Genomic DNA, 20,200 nt, shown 5'->3' on the forward strand with positions numbered 1-20,200 from the left:
TATCCCAAATCGTTCCTCGGGTTTCGAGACGATTGACAGGCACATGAAGCACAAAGACGGGTAGGAAATGGAACGTTAGATCCACTCAAAAACTTTAGAAGGCCACCTCGTGGCTCACGTGCACGCTATACGGCAGGCCTGTGACGCCACTCTGTACGACAGTGACAATGCGGGAAAGGAGATTTTGTGTGTCGGACTGTGCGAAATGTGTGTCACTTACGAGTGTTCAGTGTGTGTCCTACACAGCAAATATGGTGAAGTTGCACCTGGTCACCAGAGCATTTTTCACTGGTTTTGCCTGTTTTGTGATGTGGTTACCCGTGTGAAGGGAAAAGGCAACAATTCGTGTAAGCCCTGAATTAGGTATTCCGCAGAAAACTGTGGAATGTTTTGCAGCAGCACTTGCAATTCAAATCCTACCATTTGCAACTATTACAATATCTGACGCCAGATGATTATGCCCACTGACTGGAGTTTTGTACATCAATGAAGCAAACTATGGAAAACTATGACGACTTTGTGAGGTCATTGATATTCAGTGACGAAGCGATTCACCATCTGTTGGAAAAGATGAATCGCCACAATTGTGAGAGTGTGGGGTACTGAATTGGCACACACCCATGTGGAGTTGGAAAGGGATTTGCTAAAAGAGTATGTCATGTTTGCCAAATCCAAGACATAGGTATATGGGACCTTTTTTTCCATCGAGAATGCAGTGACAGATAAAGTGTACGTGGATATGTTACAGCCGTGGTTGTTGCCACAACTGACAGCTAATGCCTCAACTTCTTTCATCTTTCGACGCAACGGGGCTTCCCTCACCCTGGCACAATTTTCCGCATCTTCGTCCACAGAGAATGCTGTATCACTAGATAGGGTGCACTGGTCTGGGTAATGTTCCCTTTCTTACTGTGTCCCCCAGGTCACCACACGATTTCGTTCTGTGAGATTAAGTAAGGACAAATATCACCAACACTGCAAGAACACATCACTGCTGCTATGAGACACACTGATAGAAACATGCTAGTGAACGTACGGACAAAATTGGATTAACGTTTGGATGTGTTCCGGGAGACCAACAGCGGACATGTTCAACATTTGTGTAACCTATTAGAAACTTGGTGAGTATATTTTCATGTTGTATACTTATTAATAAACAGTGTTTTGAAACCCAATGAATCATTTAAGTTAACTCTGTACAACAGTTAAAAACAATAACGACAAAAGCTAACTGAAAAAGTTACAAAATACAGGCTACAAAAGAATCAAAAATTAGAATGATTAACTATGAAATTTTATACATTTCACATACTGCAATTTATGCTACAATTTTAACACTTATCTCGACTATTTCATTATAAAATGAAAGTTCACATAAAAAGTTTGAAGGTTTTTTAAGCTGTTGTACCACATGCTGACCAACAATGTTAAATGATTTTTCTGAAGTTCCACCAGCACAAGTGACCGACACTCTCAAAGATTCACCCTCAGCTGCTGGTAGTAGACTGGAGTAGAGTCCTTGGGCAGAGGTTGTAAGTAATCTCTGTTCAACATTCACAGTGGGGAATTTCCATTGTCATTATCACTGCAGATCCTCCACTGCTACTTTCAATGTTTGTTCACTGTTCCCAGGATTCAATTACCTTGAAAATTCTCATTTTATTGTTAAAACCATCACCAAATTTATGGATTTCAATGGATTCCCTGAACAAACAGGATTCACAAGTCTTCTTCACAGCAAAAAGTGCTGTCTTAGTGAATTAATTATGTGGTCAGTCTCACACTGCACACACTCCATTGTATCCGATTTCTCCACTTGTCCAAGCCTGAAATGCTGTTCCTGTTCATTGACCCCAGTATCGATGGAATGTCCAGCTATCCCAACAGACTTTTCCATATGTACATGACCCATTTCATATTTCTAACACTTTGAGTGGATTCCTTCGAACAATCCTATTCCCAATAACTACCAAAGATGTAGCTTACTTATGATGTCACTGAAAAATTATCTTTGATTACTGAGTAAAATTAATGATAACCTACATTTCACTAAATACTGTGACATACCATAAAAGTGGCATTAACATTTAATTCCCGTACAGTTTATTAATGAATACGATATTTCTGGCATGCTACCTACATGAAATGTAACTAATTTCAAAATGACAGTAATGTTATGTTTCCTATTAACAGTATAGTATGATCTTTCATTGAGGAAAACTTAATAATGTGAAAATGTACTACGGCCGAGATGTGTATGGTAATTATAACCACCAGAAAATGGTTCTAGTGCCAAAATAGCAATAGCATACTACAAAGGAAATAAAATAGCAGTTAAATGACAAAAGCAGCATGACTTAGAAATTTCACAATGGGATTACATCTTCCTTTCTCCACAAAGATCAAAATTGGGTGTACCTCTGTGTCATAGATAAAGCGATTTCAAGGACACTGTAGAGCAAACTACTGAGCAATCATGATTGCCCAAATGTTTTTGATGTGGTTGGAATGCTGAACAAATTTAAGAGGAAAAATAAGTGGTTACAACATGTAGAAAATTTTTTTAAAGGTGCATCCACATGATGCCTTTGTGCATGTGCATCAGTTTCCAACAGCGCAACTATGTGTGCACATTTGTGTGTATTTAATTTCCTGGAAATGGAACCTGTGCACAAGAGCACTGCTATCTACCTTCGGCGGGAATCTTCGTGCTATTTAGCAGGTGACAAACAGCTTGGGACTGTATGTTTGTTCTGCTGAAGTTAATGGTGTGAAGTGATTTATGAGCAGTAATGCGAGTTGACTCTGATAAGACGCACACCAAAGTTTACAGATGATTACGTACAAACAAAAAAGTCATGTGGAATGCAGCTTCTGAAGATTACTTGAACAAAAATCCGAGATGTGTTGTCCTGAGCATCACATATTAGATAAACAGTCTCCAATCATATTTTTGTAAAGAATAAGATACCATAAGTTCTGAAGTAGGAGAACTGAGAAAAATGGCCCAAAACAGGAAATACAGAAGCATCCGATCCTGCCCGTCTGCTTTGACCCATGACGTCACAAATATGGCGGAAACGACCATAAACCACGATTCTCACATGGCGCATATAAAGTCATTACGTACTCATTATGAGGATGAATATACAAGGAAAAGCACATACACACACGTTCCACAAAAAGCCGAATTACACTAACGGGAAAGCGGGGGAAATCGGGGGTTTTTGGGTGGGGACAAACTAAATATAAACAAATTTAGACACCCACCCCCCATACAAAACCACGCAGAACGACGAAAAAAACCAACATCACAAAACTCCCCAAATACCACTACACACAGTAGTATCTATAAATGCAACACAACCTCACACGCAAATAAGAAGACTGCTCGCCCAATGAGGCGCCACATGGACACAAGAACGCCCATGCATCCATGCGTTGTTTCCACAAATTTTTGTATATGCCCTTTTATTCCCGTGCACCTACGACTGTGCACCACAAAAGAGGCATCATGTGGACATACCTTAAGAGAATCTTTAACAGAAGGAGAAATTTTGACGTAACCTGAAGATATCATGAAGATAACCTGAAGAAACATCAAAATAAACATCCTTTTTCATAGCATAACTATTTAAGAGCAGTAGACGGAGACAAAAAGGAAAAGAGTATCTTCCCCCACGACCTGTCTGGGCATAAATGCCATGCATTGACACATGTTCACCATTGCCACATAATGTGTAGAGCTCATACCATGACAAAAAATTATTTAGACCGAGACACATGGTTAAGTAGACAGTGTGACACTGCTCCTACAGACCAACAGGATCATGTATATGATATAGATATGAGCTTCCAGAAGTGACCAATGGATGACAGCAGTAAAAGTGCACTTACAATGTTTGTGGTGTTTCCGTCATGTGCTGCAATTGGTAACTGTTTGTGTGATGAATGATGGGAAGGGGACACAATGAACAAGTCAAATGATTACACAAGACATTGATGAACCCAATGAGAAAATAAGAGTTCAATAAACATTGTCATTATATGAAATGTATTGAATTACATGGTGGTGTAATAGACTATAGTGTGCAGGATGTAGTCATGTAAAAGAGAATACTTCATGAAATTTGAACTCCTTGGTTCCTGTACAACCAAGACTTTAGAAATCGGGAACATTTCAAAAATACCCCAACAATCAGTGGGCTACTGTACAGACCAGGTCATCACCACTGTACGTTTTCCTCCAGTCACACTCACTGGTTTCGCCAACTCTCAACCAAACTAACTTCTCAATCTAAGGTAGATGTCGGACTACACTACAGACTAGTCCATTAACACGGCCAGTTTACCTACAGTCACACTGACTGGCTTTGGCAACTCTCAACCAAACTATATAACACTAATACGAAACAATAGCCCACAAGAAATCCTGCTATTTTCCAAGAAACATACAAGGAGTACATATCAAAACCAGTAACCAACTTTATAATGCATAATAGACAATCACTAATCATCAATCTCACACTATCCATGCTGAAAACAAAATCAATTAGTATCTCACACCAATCCAAATCATTAGATTCAGTAATTCTCACTGGCTATTGCGTACTACCATCCGATACACTACGAACATCAGAAATGAACTGCCTACAGCAGCAGCAAACCTGCCAACACTGTAAGGACACCTTAAACAGTGACAGAGCTCCCATCATGAAATCTAATTAATTTCTTCATCCACACATTTGCTAACTACTCTTGAGAAAGGGGGGATGCATAAGTAATTTACATCCTTATTTCTACTCCAGAATGAAGACAGTGGACAAAATTTACTTCACTGAGTGCTGCTTGCGAATCTCCGCTTGCTGTAAAATGCGGTGACCATCTTAGTTAATTTATGTCACTATGTGCTGTAGCAGTACTTTGTTTACATACTAGTTAAGGCAAATCCATTTATATCCCACATCACACACCACAATCTTTACCAAATTTCTACAAAACTATTGAAAAATTTAAAAGACAGGTCAGAAAAGCAAACTATTAGCATAATGCTGCAGACCAGCTATCAAAAGACATAAAAATCGTAATAATCATATTTTCTGTGCCAAGTCAGTCAAATGGAATGGACAGCACCTTCAGATCAACTCAACCCGTGATACCAGAGGTCAGGTTCATATTGTGAGGTAACGAAGTTGTGGCATCATGCAAATGGGAAGAAAATGGAAAACACAATATTTTTTTGAAATGTAAGTGTTGGTGACAGACCGATTTGTAAAGTAACTCAACTTACACATTGTCACTGAAATTCGACAATTTGATTGAGAGTTGGCAAGGCCAATTATGTGAATACAAAAATTTTAGTTGGGGGGGGGGGGGGGGGGGGCATATTGCTCTAACATAGCCTGATGCCCACATTATGTTGAAAGGTGACAATCCGGTTTTGAATTGGAGAAGCAGTATAAAGATTTCAGTTAATCTACACTTCCAGCCTGCCATGGCCCATGTTGCACACTATGATACTGCCTCCATCAGAGGCTCTACAGAAGGTGGCAACTGCACTTAACTACTCTTGCCCACAGTCGGCAGCTTTAACTTTCTACAAAGACAGTGGTGAAAAAGTGTGAGACACCTCAGAAGAATCTGCAAGATTAATAGCATCTCAGTGTACAACATATTTCGACATACAGAATGCACGAGTCAAAATAGGAGGCAATGTGGAAGGAAATAGGCGGAAATCGAAATAAAACAAGTATTAACTCCATAAAGTAAACACACTTATAACTAATTAATATCTGTGTAAAATAGTGGTCCGCTGATCACACTCTCACGAATTAGACCCAAGAATTCCATGTCATAATTATTCCTGTGCAGAAACTAGGTCTGTATATAGCAATACCTAATACAATTAATAATTTCTCAGATAGGCCTATGTAATTAATTTCCCTGACTAGGTGAATCATCGTGCCCAAGTGGAATTAGGATTTTTGGTTCAATGAGATTATGAGATTGTTCTCTTCAATCTAAAGATTGAAATTTTTTAAGAAATGCCTTTATTGCTTTCAGCGGCGGTGGAATTAAACTATGTGATTCTGTCGAAACTGAATTAAGAAATGAGAATAGAAGCGGTAGACAAGCTTTGTCATTTGCGCAGCGAAATAACTGATGGTGGCCCAAGTATACATACATGAAATACAAAGTAGCAAAGGCAAGCAATGCATGTTAGTCAACAGATCAGTCTTTTACCTTCAACAACTCTACCAGACTAACACCTCACTTCACCTAGACCTAGTGCAATACTACACATATCAGCCTACCAACACAGTAAGGTGTAGAGGGGGAAGGTGGCGCGTCTTCTGTAAACTTGATGCACTATGAAATATGAAACACACTAAGCATCACAATGAAATGCTATTAAACTCCTCGCTGACTTTCAATGAAAAAAAAAAAAAAAAAAAAAAAAAAGGAAATCTAACGAAATACACACACACACTACATACCTGAGATCGAAAGTCTTGTTTGTATTAGAACGAGGAGACGCTAGGAGAGGTCCACCCACATTCTGAACTGTTCTCACACTAGTGTTTTTGGGCGACCTAGCCTTCTCGGAAAGGGGAGAATGGGCATTTCTGTTCCATGGTGATGACTTGTAGGCATAACCCATAGCTTCATTGTATGACTGTTTCTGCGGCGACCTGCTGTCACTTCTATTACACACGTCCAATACACTTCGATTCGCAGGGGAGAGACGATATCTCGTTGGGCTGGAAACACTACGACTAATGTTTAAATCACTGTTTCTTGAGTAACGGCTTCCATTCGTTGCGATCGACACACGCCTCAGCCTTGAAGTCACTGGTGAATCTGCCCGCGAAATACTACGGATTTCACTTTTCGGCTCATCACTCACATACCCTGATCGCTGTTGAAGATTCCTAACAAATGAAGACATTGTTGACTGCAACCAAATTGATGTACTCAAAATCGCTGACTTCAGTACCTCCACATGGAAACCTAGGTTGTTAGCTTCGTACTCCAAGTACAGGTACGCACACACACCCAAAAACGCTAAAAACACTGCCAGGTACGCAGACAATACACCAAGAGCGATTAGAATAAACAGTGCAATAAAAGTCTCAGCTCGATTTTTGAAAGGTTGCATGTTCACGAAATTCCGTCCATGTTTCCCTTGCTACTAACATGGCGTACGTTATTTTACTATAGGTGGCAGCACCGAAATGCAGGCGCGAACAAGTTGAAAAGTTTTCCTCAAAGAGCCTCCTCGACAGAGATTACTGGATAAAACCAAAGATGTTGGAGTGTGTAGGCATGACGCATTCGATGATTCGATTGATATACTAGCACCACACTACCGAGCTACATGAAATTCTTATTGTTATTATAATCACCACTAAAAATTGTGGCAGAATGGTTATTTGTATTGCCTACTGACACATTAACAGAAACGAAAAGTCAGCAGTTACTTTCTGCTGGTAAATGATTCATCTAAACTATACTGTAATACGCACTGTTCGTTTCGATGTGACTTCAAACCTTTATGTTTATAATACGTCCACGAAGGACAGTGAAAGGAATGGGTTGTGTACCAAGGCACTGTGACGAAACGCGTGGATAATTCACTAAATACGTTACACTATGTCCGGAGTGTTTCCGCGAAGATGACACATTCCTACTATCAACGAATCGATGGGCTACTGTTTCCTGGCTGTAGCCTACGAATGTCAACTTTGTGACTTCTTAACCCACTTCTTGCGACGAGGTTTCGGAATGTGAACTGTACAACTCCACCTTAAAATCCTCGTGTGTGTTAAAAAAGGCTTTCTCCTACACCAGAGTTCAGCTGGTGTTTCATCTCCATGTGTGGAACAACTTGATAGGCAAGCAGCTGTAGAACGGCTTCTTTGGCAAGTTGGCACCGAATATCATAGTATGGGCTTTTCCTACCATTGTTTGATTAGTTCTCCTCAGGAAGACAAATTTGCTGTGAGCCATTTTGTACTGTAAGCTAGTGGATGATACCTTCAGAATTCAGAAATATTTTTGTTTATTGTTGACATATTCAGCCTATGTGCTTTTCCACCATGACTTTGAATTTTAACAGGCATGACTGTTTTACCATGCTGCACAACTCCAATGGCTCCTTGACCACATTGTCCTCATCTAATTCTATTGAAACCTTTCCCAACTTCAGAATACTTTTCCAATTCATATTCCTAGTCTGTGAAGCCATAGGAATCTGCTACCTTCTATGTAGTAGCATTGTCTCATTTCACTTATAGGACTATTTAGATATTTGATGCCATTCTTATGTCATGCAGTAGCTGCCATTATTAGATGGTCTTTTGGCAGTTAGTTCACCTTCTGGATCATAGGTGAATTATTTCTTTTAATAAATGTCATTTTATGCCCTTTGCTTACAATTTTAATAACTGAGAGCAAATTCACAGCTGAATTTAGGATATGAATGGTGTCAGACACTTCTGCTGTTTTGTAAGAGGTCACGTCAACACTTACAGAAGTCTTTGGTAGTTAGCCTTCACCTCCTGCACTGACCACTGAGCTATTGTGCTGCTTAGCATTATGAAGCTTCCCTCGACTGTTAGTGATGCAAGTTGAGGCACAAGGATCTAAATATCACATTTTCCATTTGTGAGACTGTATACAATCTCCAGCAAGAAAGGCTTTCTTGTGTTCTATTTTCTAGTTACATTTCCTTTATTGTTATTTCTTCAGTGAGCTTCCTTCTCTTTATGCTCTTGTTAGAACAGTATTTAGCTACATGATACGATTTGTTGCACTTGAAGCATTTAATAATGTTTACTTAGACATAATGCTAATTCTTCATTTCCCCAACTTCAGTTTGACATTTTGTATTAGTTTTACTTCAATAGAATAAGGTGATACTTGTGCCACTGTTTTTAAGTGCCATAAACACAGATTGATAATGATCAGGTATGTCAGCCAAGAACAAAGTTCCTATTCAGTCTTCTCTCACTATGAACATCATTTCATTTAGGGCTTAACCTAAACTCGGATATTATGATTTGATTGCAGTAGTAGTCTACTTACTTGGATTTATCTAATTCAGTTGTGACTAATGTTCTAAGCAAGTTCACTCTATGTGAGAGCCAAAATCTTGGAATTCTTATTCCAGTGCATCCAGGCTTCTGCTGCTGTATTTCTTCAGTAAATTGATTCCTTAGGATGTGTGACTGCTGTGTACGGACGCAGGAGGAGCTGGCCACTCTTCGCGAACAGCTGAGCGTGTTGATGGACGCGGTCACCCGTCTTCAGGCTGCTGCCTCGGAGTGTAGCGGCAGTGGGGAGTCTGGTGCGTCGCAAGGTACACCCCAGGTGTTACATGCTTCACCCACTGTCCCTGCTGTAGAGACATCTTCGCGGGTACCGGGTGTGGTTGGGCCACCCTCTCCCCAAGGGGAGTGGCGAGTTCAGCAGCATTCGCGGTGCACAGGGCGGAGGGTCAATGTGGAGGCTGGCTGTGTGGCATCGCCTGCTCTGCCTGTGGGTGGACATGTGGCTGCTCCTTCAGCAAGGTCCGAGCAGGCACGCGGGGGGGGGGGGTTTATTAGTTATTGGGAGCTCCAACGTTAGGCGGGTGATGGAGCCCCTTAGGGAAATAGCGGAAAGGTCGGGGAAGAAGGCCAGTGTTCACTCTGTCTGCTTGCCGGGGGGGGGGGGGGGGGGTCTCATCCGAGATGCAGAGGAGGCCCTACCGGCGGCGATAGAGAGCACTGGGTGCACCCGACTGCAAATTGTTGCTAATGTTGGCACCAATGACTCCTGCCGTCTGGGTTCAGAGGTCATCCTCAGTTCGTACAGGCGGTTGGCGGAGTTGGTGAAGGCGGAAAGCCTCGCTCGCGGGTTGGAATCAGAGCTAACTATTTGTAGTATCGTTCCCAGAACCGATCGCGGTCCTCTGGTTTGGAGCCGAGTGGAAGGCTTAAACCAGAGGCTCAGACGATTCTGCGGAGAGCTGGGGTGCAAATTTCTCGACCTCTGCTATCGGGTGGAAAAATGTAGGGTCCTCCTGAATAGATCAGGCGTGCACTACACGTCGGAAGCAGCTACGAGGGTAGCGGAGTACATGTGGAGTGCACATGGGGTTTTTTTAGGTTAGAGAATTGCCTCCCTAGGCCCAACAAGACGCCTCCTGAGACGGCAAGGCAGGAGTAGGCAAAATGCAACAGGGAATAAAAATATTAATGTGCTAATAGTAAACTGCAGGAGCGTCTATAGAAAGGTCCCAGAACTGCTCTCATTAATAAACGGTCACAACGCCCATATAGTACTAGTGACAGAAAGTTGGCTGAAACCACATGCAATCAGTAATGAAATCCTAAACTCAGATTGGAATGTATACCGCAGAGACAGGCTGGACAGTGAAGGGGGAGGCGTGTTTATAGCGATAAGAAGTGCAATAGTATCAAAGGAAATTGACGGAGATTCGAATTGTGAAATGATTTGGGTGAAGGTCACGGTTAAAGGAGGCTCAGACATGGTAATTGGATATCTCTATAGGCCCCCGGGCTCAGCAGCTGTTGTGGCTCAGCACCTGAAGAATAATTTGGAAAATATTTCGAGTAGATTTCCCCACCATGTTATAGTTCTGGGTGGAGATTTTAATTTGCCAGATATAGACGGGGAGACTCAAACGCTCATAACGGGTGGCAGGGAAAAAGAATCCAGTGAAATTTTTTTAAGTGCTATATCTGAAAACTACCTTGAGCAGTTAAACAGAGAACCAACTCGTGGCGATAACATATTAGATCTTCTGGTGACAAACAGACCCGAACTATTTGAATCAGTTAATGCAGAACAGGGAATCAGCGATCATAAAGCGGTCACTGCATCGATGATTTCAGCCGTAAATAGAAATATTAAAAAAGGTAGGAAGATTTTTCTGTTTAGCAAAAGTGACAAAAAGCAGATTACAGAGTACCTGACGGCTCAACACAAAAGTTTTGTCTCAAGTACAGATAGCGTTGAGGATCAGTGGACAAAGTTCAAAACCATCGTACAATATGCGTTAGATGAGTATGTGCCAAGCAAGATCGTAAGAGATGGGAAAGAGCCACCGTGGTACAACAACCAAGTTAGAAAACTGCTGCGGAAGCAAAGGGAACTTTACAGCAAACATAAACATAGCCAAAGCCTTGCAGACAAACAAAAATTACGCGAAGCGAAATGTAGTGTGAGGAGGGCTATGCGAGAGGCTTTCAATGAATTCGAAAGTAAAGTTCTATGTACTGACTTGGCAGAAAATCCTAAGAAATTTTGGTCCTATGTCAAAGCGGTAGGTGGATCAAAACAAAAAGTCCAGACACTCTGTGACCAAAATGGTACTGAAACAGAGGATGACAGACTAAAGTCCGATTTACTAAATGTCTTCTTCCAAAGCTGTTTCACAGAGGAAGACTGCACTGTGTTTCCTTCTCTAGATTGTCGCACAGTTGACAAAATGGTAGATATCGAAATAGACGACAGAGGGATAGAGAAACAATTACAATCGCTCAAAAAAGGAAAGGCCGCTGGTCCTGATGGGATACCAGTTCGATTTTACACAGAGTACGTGAAGGAACTTGCCCCCTTCTTGCAGCGGTGTACCATAGGTCTCTAGAAGAGCAAAGCGTTCCAAAGGATTGGAAAAAGGCACAGGTCATCCCCGTTTTCAAGAAGGGACGTCGAACAGATGTGCAGAACTATAGACCTATATCTCTAACGTCGATCAGTTGTACAATTTTGGAACACGTATTATGTTAGAGTATAATGTCTTTTCTGGAGACTAGAAATCTACTCTGTAGGAATCAGCATGGGTTTCGAAAAAGACAGTTGTGTGAAACCCAGCTCGCGCTATTCGTCCATGAGACTCAGAGGGCCTTATACACAGGTTCACAGGTAGATGCCGTGTTTCTTGACTTCCGCAAGGCGTTTGACATAGTTCCCCACAGTCGTTTAATGAACAAAGTAAGAGCATACGGATTATCAGATCAATTGTGTGATTGGATTGGGGAGTTCCTAGATAAAAGAACGCAGCATGTCATTCTCAATGGAGAGAAGTCTTCCGAAGTAAGAGTGATTTCAGGTGTGCCGCAGGGGAGTGTCATAGGACCTTTGCTATTCACAATATACATAAATGACCTGGTGGATGACATCGGAAGTTCACTGAGGCTTTTTGCAGATGATGCTGTTGTGTATCGAGAGGTTGCAACAATGGAAAATTGTACTGAAATGCAGGAGGATCTGCAGCGAATTGACGCATGGTGCACGGAATGGCAATTGCATCTCAATGTAGACAAGTGTAATGTGATGCGAATACATAGAAAGATAGGTCCCTTATCATTTAACTACAAAATAGCAGGTCAGCAACTGGAGGCAGTTAATTCCATAAATTATCTGGGAGTACACATTAGGAGTGACTTAAAATGGAATGATCATATAAAGTTTATCGTCGGTAAAGGAGAAACCAGACTGAGATTCAGTGGAAGAATCCTAAGGAAATGCAATCCGACAAAAAAGGAAGTAGGTTACAGTATGCTTGTTCGCCCACTGCTTGAATACTGCTCAGCAGTGTGGGATCCGCACCAGATAGGGTTGATAGAAGAGATAGAGAAGATCCAACGGAGAGCAGCGCGCTTCATTACAGGATTATTTAGTAATCGCGAAAGCGTTACGGAGATGATAGATAAACTCCAGTGGAAGACTCTGCAGGAGAGACGCTCAGTAGCCCGGTACGGGCTTTTGTTAAAGTTTCGAGAACATACCTTCACCGAAGAGTCAAGCAGTATATTGCTCCCTCCTACGTATATCTCGCGAAGAGACCATGAGGATAAAATCAGAGAGATTAGAGCCCACACAGAAGCATAACGACAATCCTTCTTTCCACGTACAATACGAGACTGGAATACAAGGGAGAACCAATAGAGGTACTCAGGGTACCGTCCGCCACGCACCGTCAGGTGGCTTGCGGAGTATGGATGTAGATGTAGATGCCTCCCTTTTGTGGGAATAATTTGTCTTTTCAGTTAAGAATATGGTCCAGGAATGTACTTTTCTGTCTCTTTTCTTCCAAGAGTCGTCCAGTTTCATCAGACCTGAAAGAGAGTTTTCTATAACGTACCACAACTTGTCACAGACCAAGTACATCATTGTGGCAAATTCCCACATTCAACAGTTTTCACATATGATCAATTTTTTAGTTACTGGAAGTCCAGATGGAGCTCCATCACTCATTTTTAGGTCTGAATGAAAAAAAATTATTGGCAATCTGCATGCACAATGAAAATAAAATAAGAAAGATCAGCTTGTACATATTAAATAACAATAAATGGTTTATTTGTCCATAATAACTTAACAGTCGTGGACATAGTCAGTTTACCAACACAATAACATTAAAAATCCTTGGAGTACAAACGGTTATCAATTAACAGTAACTTTAATTTTGTTTTGAATATGTTTCCTTTTAACAGTCTTATATTATTTGGCAATCTGTTATATAAATGTCTTCCAGCAGAAAATGGACTATGATCTGTTGCTGTTTTATTACTAAATTTTATGTGGTAATCCTCTCTTTTTTTGTATTATAATTGGCTCATTCCGCATGAAATGAGCCAAGTGGTCAGTTTTTTGAAAACCAATACAGTAAAGATTTAGGTGTGGTAATACACTTACAAAATATCTAATTCAATGACTTGAAACTCATTTATATTGTATTCAAGATATTTATAAACACCAAAAAACTTCATTATATTCGCTGAACTGATATGCAGTCTGTGAAACAGACGATGCAACAATAAGCACCTTACTGTTTAACAATAGCTTTTCTTTATATCCTGTGCTGAATATTTTTTGCTGGTAAGCTTTCTTCTTAATTTTTTTCTCTTTTTGAAAGTGATAGGGATTACTGTCACACCCTGACATAAAAGAAGATAAAGTTTGATTCTTGTTCTTCATTGAACAAATACTTCGAAATTTTTAATATTATAGGAAAGTGAGGATAAGAAAATATATCGATTCCTAAACCTATTAAGTTTTGGAAATAACTGTATTTTATCCAGGAATGTTGTTACGGGTGTGACAGTAATATTTGTCACGGGTGTTACAGTATACATACATTTTTAAAGATATTCCAGCATAATGAAATACCAGTATATAAAATTTAAAACAAGCTGTTCCTGTTCATGTGAAATCTTATACTGCTGAGATTTCAAATAAATGCCAGGTCTGCTGACATTAAAAATAAATATAAATAATGTATCTTGCATTCCCAGGTAATGAATACTTCAACAGAATGAATAAGAATGCTGCAGGATAAAATGAAGGAAGATCCATTGAAACATGAAGAACACCAAAAAAAAAAAAAAAAGGAGAGAGGAAGGGACAACATGAGAAGAATGAAGTAGAGAGTAACTGCTGATGAACCAACGTGGTCTACTAAAAAAGAGAGAGAATGACAAAACTAGACAAAGGTTGTGTAGAGAAAGGAAACATAAAAATATGGCAGAAACAAACCATACCTCTGAATTAGGATCTTACAAATGTTCCCAGACATTAGGCAAAGCTGTACATTAGGCAAAAAAATCACTTCCAAACAGTCCAAGGAAACAGACTGCTGTTGTCAGGAAACTGGTTAAGGAACTGGATCTTGCTGACATTAAAAGAAATGTCCCAAATGGTTCAAGAAGTCTGCCAACTGAAACAAGAAATAAAGTAGTTGAGTATTTTTGTCAAGATGATGTTAGTTGAGCTACTTTTGGTATTCGTTATGTAAAATCTATTAAAGATGAGGAAGCGGTATATGATTATGACTGTTGGTGAGGCATGTGAGGAATTTTTAGAATTCAAACCCTGGTACTCCATTAGGATAGTCAGCATTTTATGAACTGAGGCCAAGTCGTGTACTACCAGTTTCAGAAACACCTCATAATGTGCGTGTATGCAACTACAATGCAAATTTTAAATTTTTAACTGAAAGCATTTCACATTTGGTTCCAGATTTTCATATTTCTACTAAAGAGCTGCTTCAGAAAGTTACTTGTGATGTAGAAAATGAGGATTCTATGACACGAAAATGCAGAAAGTGCAAACATGACCTGTCATTGTGGTTGACTGATGAAAATCAAGATAAAATTCTGTCCGGGAAGCAGTGGAAGGACTATGATGGAGTGCCAAAGTTGGTGGAAAATACATAAACACTGAAGAGTTAGAGGACCAGATGTCAACATTTATAAGGCATTTCTTGATAAGAGAAAAACAAGCTAAATATTTTGAATCTTGTAAGAAAGAGCTCACAAAGAATGACGTTACCATGCAAGTTGGCTACGCCGAGAACTTCTCTTTAACGTCAAAAGATGAAATTCAGGTTGCACATTGGAGCCATAAAGAAGTAACATTATTTATGTGCTGTGTATGGGATAGTCTAAAGACTGTTTATTCTAATGCAATTGCAAGTGATTATCTTTCACATGACAAATTTGCAGTTTGGCTCTCTCTTCAAAAAAATATATCATATCTAAAACAGCAGAATCAAAATTTACAAAAAGTTCATAGGTTTTTGGACAACTGCACTGCAGAGTTTAAATATAAATTTACATTGTCCTACCTCTGCTGCACCAAATCCTATTAAAGAATTGAAATTGAGTGGAACTTCTTTGCCGCTTCACATGGCAAAGGGGCTGTTGATGGGATAGAGGGAACCGTGAAGAGAACTGTTTGGAGAGGAGTTAGAATTCGGACAGTAGTGGTGAATAATGCAAAGGAATTTTCAGATTATGCGAATGGTAAATTGAATGAAGTTCATGTTCTCTTCGTTTCAAGCAGTGATGTAGACAAGACAAAGGAATGGCAGTCAAGGCTTTGGGAAGATGTCATTCCTATTCCAAAAGTGCATTCTAGCCATTATTTTAGAAACTATGACAGTCGCCATGTTTTAGCTGCGGAAACATCTGGCAGTGAAATGGCAAGATATGAAATCTTTCGGGAGATCCCTAAATCCAAGAAACAGCTGAAATTATCTGATGTTTATTCAGATTCCAAAGCGTCTAATGTTAAAGATAACAAAGCTACATCAGAAAATGAAGTACAGGCAACCATAAATCCAACTAATGAAATTAAAGCTGGAACCTTTTTGATCATCAAGCTACAGAGTGAGAGGGGAAATGGACAGAATTTTATGGCTGTTTGCCAATGACTGTGTGGCCAATGAAATCAAGGTTGTTTTTAAAAACCACGTGAGAAAGAAAACAAACTCATTTTTGCTAATGAAAATGACATTTCAATTGTTTCTTCACAAAATGATGTTAAAGTTTTGAATCCTCCTGTGATTCAAATGAGAGGAAACTGAGTTTATTACTTTCATTAAACTTTCTGTGTATATTTACTTAGTTAGCTAGTTGAGTATTCAGTCCTTTATTTATTTGAACATGACAATGCTTCATTCTCCATATTGTGTATTATGTTGAGCTAAGAGAGTGTTTCAGCTGAAGATGAGGGGTCTGTTAGTCTCTATTAAATAACCGTGTTTTTTTATTAATTTAAAACCAAAACCACTTTCATTAAGCAATGTGATTTTTTGTACTGCAAAAAATGTAATGAATCCATTATCACCCAGTAATTCTTTGAAATATTTAGAGAAATTTGTACATACCACACCCATGACACAATTCTGTCACACCTGTGACAACAGAAATTATGTTATTACTTTGAAAATAATGTAAGTTTCTTTCTGATATGTTCATGACTAATGCGGTCAATTTTCAATATTATACAGTTATTAATTTGTTTACATATAATCACTCAATTCACAGATTTTTACCCTGTAATGGTCAATGTGCTACATTGCACTTCTGAATTTTGTCACACCCGTGACATATGACTTTTGGTTAATAATATAGGTTTCCATCAATTACAAAAAGAAAATTATATTTGGACTTAGTAATGTAATCAATTTCCTTTTAAACAATATATATTAAAAGGGGAATCTTTAATATGGGACTTTTAAAATTATTATAAAGTTCATTTATAGAGTTCAAGTGTGACACCCTTGACTATGGAATCAGTCAATTATGGATTTCACTATTGATTACATTTATCTCCATATTTTCTATTATAAACAGTATAGTTCTGAGAACATACAATGAATATACTGTTAGTATGTTATACTTAATGAAATGTTCCTTACAGGACTGACACTAATATTAACTATTATCCTAATTGTTCTTTTCTGGGCTCTAAAAGCCCTTTCCATATATATAATTGATGCCCCACCCCAAATCTTGATACCATACTGCTGGTGGGAGTGTATAATTCCAAAGTAGATTTGTCTTAAAACTGGTTGCGCTATTATGCTAGAAAGGCATTTTAGCAGGTAGGTATTACAGGGGATTTTTTTTACACATGTAGCTGATGTGTCCTCTCATGTAAGATGTTAGTCTACTACAACACCCAGGAATTTATGTTTCAACTGATAGCTCTGGTTCTGTTTAATTTAGCAGAAACTCCATCAGAACTGTCTTGTCCTTATTTAGTGCCAATTTGTTTTTGGTGAGATATTCTGTGATGAAGTTAATGTTCTCTGCATTATTTTGCACTGCTGACTGTTTTGTAGAGCCCCAACTTATGAAGGAGGTATCATTAGCATAATTTATTAGGTTTGAATTTCGTGGAATTATTATATTGTTGATGTAGGCTACACAATAAACAAAAAAGGCCCAATAATGCTTCCCCGAGGGAGTCAACAGTTAAGAATTTAATAAGATGATTTTACTGTTTGTGTGTCTCCCAGTTGTATAATATAGCTTGACACATTCTCTCTTGTCAGCATAGTAACATCTTAACAAATCTAATGTTACTCCTCTGAATCCGTAAGCTTCTAATTTATGTAGAAGAACAGAATGATTTACAGAGTTGAAAGCCTTGAATAGGTCTAAAAAGGTGCCAATAACTTTGTTTCCATCTTCAAGTTTATTCAATATCACTTGCAAAAATGTAGCTACAGCTGCTATTGTAGACCTGTCCTTCCTCAAACCATCCTGACAGTTTTGTATTTTTAGTAGATTGTACTTACAGAAAAATGATTAAAGTTGATCAAGAAGTTGCCTTTCCAACAGCTTCCTGAGTATTGATGTCAATGAAACAGGCTTATAATTTTGTATATCTGCAATTATTCCCTTTTTATGCACCGATCTTATTTTGGCGACTTTTAACAGGTCAAGAAATGACCCCTGACTGAAAGAGCTGTTTATTAAATGTTGTAGTGGCTTTATTAATTCATTACTGCATTCTTTCAGAAATATCACTGAGATGTCATCCCAGCCACTGGATGTATTTGCTTTTAAGTTGGAAATGGTTTTCAGGATTTCCGCTTCTGTATCACACTTTAGGAAGAATGATTTACTGACATTACTGGGATTTAGCACCTGTGGTGGGTCAATCATATCATCCCTACTCATCTTACTAATCTGGTCTATAAATCTCTCACATACTTCCTTTGGGTCACTAAGCATTTTTTCATTGTCACTTATTATTATACTATTTGCACACTGTGTTGCTGCTCCCTCCCCTTTCCTTATTTACTACACTCCACACTGTTTTGGTAACATTACTACATTGCCTCATCTGTTCAGCATACATCTGTGCTTTTAATGCATAACCACTTATAAACTGATTCCCAATTTCTGTGAATTACTTCTATTTTTGATATTTATAAAACATTGCTTTTGCACCCATTAAGTTTTAATAGAGGATTCTCGTGGTAGAACTGCTCCTAACAGCTTCATGTATAGATCCATCACCGTGATGTTGTTTGTAATAAAAATTGCTTTATTCAGTCTTGTATTTTCTTGACGCTGTAGTCCTGATAAGCAGTGCCACTGCTCGACTTAGTTTCCATCTGTAGAGGGTTGAGGGCTGTGGGAGAGCTTGTACCTTCTAGCAACTCTAAAGGAAATGATGTAACCACAATTTAAAAAACTATCCTGTATGTAACTATTCTCATAACTCTTTACAATACTTAGTGAATACATCATGTATTACAATGTACTTGTAGCTGGTCTTTACATCATACTTAATCATCTGACAAGTTAGTAAGTCTGGTGAGTTAGTAAGTCTGACTGAGATTGTTTAACAACCTTCTTTTGTTCTTGTGTGAAATCACTGTCATTCAGATGTCTTCTTCTCTCGGATCCGCAGCATCACCGCACTGTGGCAGCAAGGTGTAAACAACTTCTCCATTACAAATAAATCCACTCACTCACACTGCACTTGTTAAATCATTGTACTCACATTTCTCCTTTCATATCTGCACATAAATTCAAAAAATGTGCGCACAGTAAGCAATAAACTACTTAATAGCTACTAAAATACATTTTCAATAAAAATCTTTTGTCGGCCTAAGAGGATAAAAGTGGAACACGTTATTCCAGAAATTTCATGCTACTCTACACCAAGTACTGGGCCCATAATCTTTTGTTGAACATTTTTAGTATAACTAACTTGAAATCTTTCTGAAAGACCATTTCGTTAAATGAAAAGTAGTAAGTGCACTACAATGACTAAACACATATACTACAACACAACCACCACAGAGTAATAGTAACACAAATGTGCGAACAGGAAACTGTTGATCTCAATTTATGAATCCCAACATAAATACACACACCAAAAAAAGTTTTGTATCACCTCGGTTCCAAGAGTTCTGGAACCTGTACAGAAAACTGGAATAGAGATCAACATAAACATCATTTCTGCCGAAACTTCATGGCAGATTAAAACTGTGTGCCCGACCGAGACTCGAACTCGGGACCTTTGCCTTTCGCAAGTGCTCTACCATCTGAGCTACCGAAGCACGACTCACGCCCGGTACTCACAGCTTTACTTCTGCCAGTATCTCGTCTCCTACCTTCCAAACTTTCACAGAAGAGCTTCTGTAAAGTTTGGAAGGTAGGAGACGAGATACTGGCAGAATTAAAGCTGTGAGTACCGGGCGTGAGTAGTGCTTAGGTAGCTCAGATGGTAGAGCACTTGCCCGCGAAAGGCAAGGGTCCCGAGTTCGAGTCTTGGTCGGGCACACAGTTTCAATCTGCCAGGAAGTTTCATATCAGCGCACACTCCACTGCAGAGTGAAAATCTCGTCCTGGAAACATCCCCCAGGCTGTGGCTAAGCCAT

The 20,200-nt window shown here is 39.2% G+C and overlaps 1 protein-coding gene and 1 long non-coding RNA gene across 4 annotated transcripts in view; one reads left to right on the forward strand and one right to left on the reverse strand.

Annotated features, from left to right (window-relative positions):
• LOC126295181 (nuclear pore complex protein DDB_G0274915) overlaps positions 1-7,331 on the reverse strand; it is a 132,064-nt gene extending 124,733 nt beyond the window's left edge. Inside the window, exon 1 of one of the 2 annotated variants that reach the window (XM_049987486.1) lies at positions 6,498-7,331. In XM_049987486.1, the coding sequence (XP_049843443.1) occupies positions 6,498-7,159 (662 nt within the window). In that variant the 5' untranslated portion in view covers positions 7,160-7,331. The remainder of the gene's footprint in view (positions 1-6,497) is intronic. The other variant, XM_049987487.1, reaches the window with a different exon arrangement.
• A 73-nt stretch (positions 7,332-7,404) lies between these two features.
• The window catches only part of LOC126295189 (uncharacterized), a 61,865-nt gene continuing 49,069 nt past the window's right edge, over positions 7,405-20,200 (forward strand). The window contains exon 1 of one of the 2 annotated variants that reach the window (XR_007552406.1): positions 7,405-7,490. This is a non-coding gene — a long non-coding RNA (uncharacterized LOC126295189). Of the gene's footprint in view, positions 7,491-7,863; positions 7,946-20,200 lie in introns of those variants that run through there. The other variant, XR_007552407.1, reaches the window with a different exon arrangement.

This window comes from Schistocerca gregaria, chromosome 11, assembly GCF_023897955.1.
Source record: "Schistocerca gregaria isolate iqSchGreg1 chromosome 11, iqSchGreg1.2, whole genome shotgun sequence".
Lineage (NCBI taxonomy): Eukaryota > Metazoa > Arthropoda > Insecta > Orthoptera > Acrididae > Schistocerca > Schistocerca gregaria.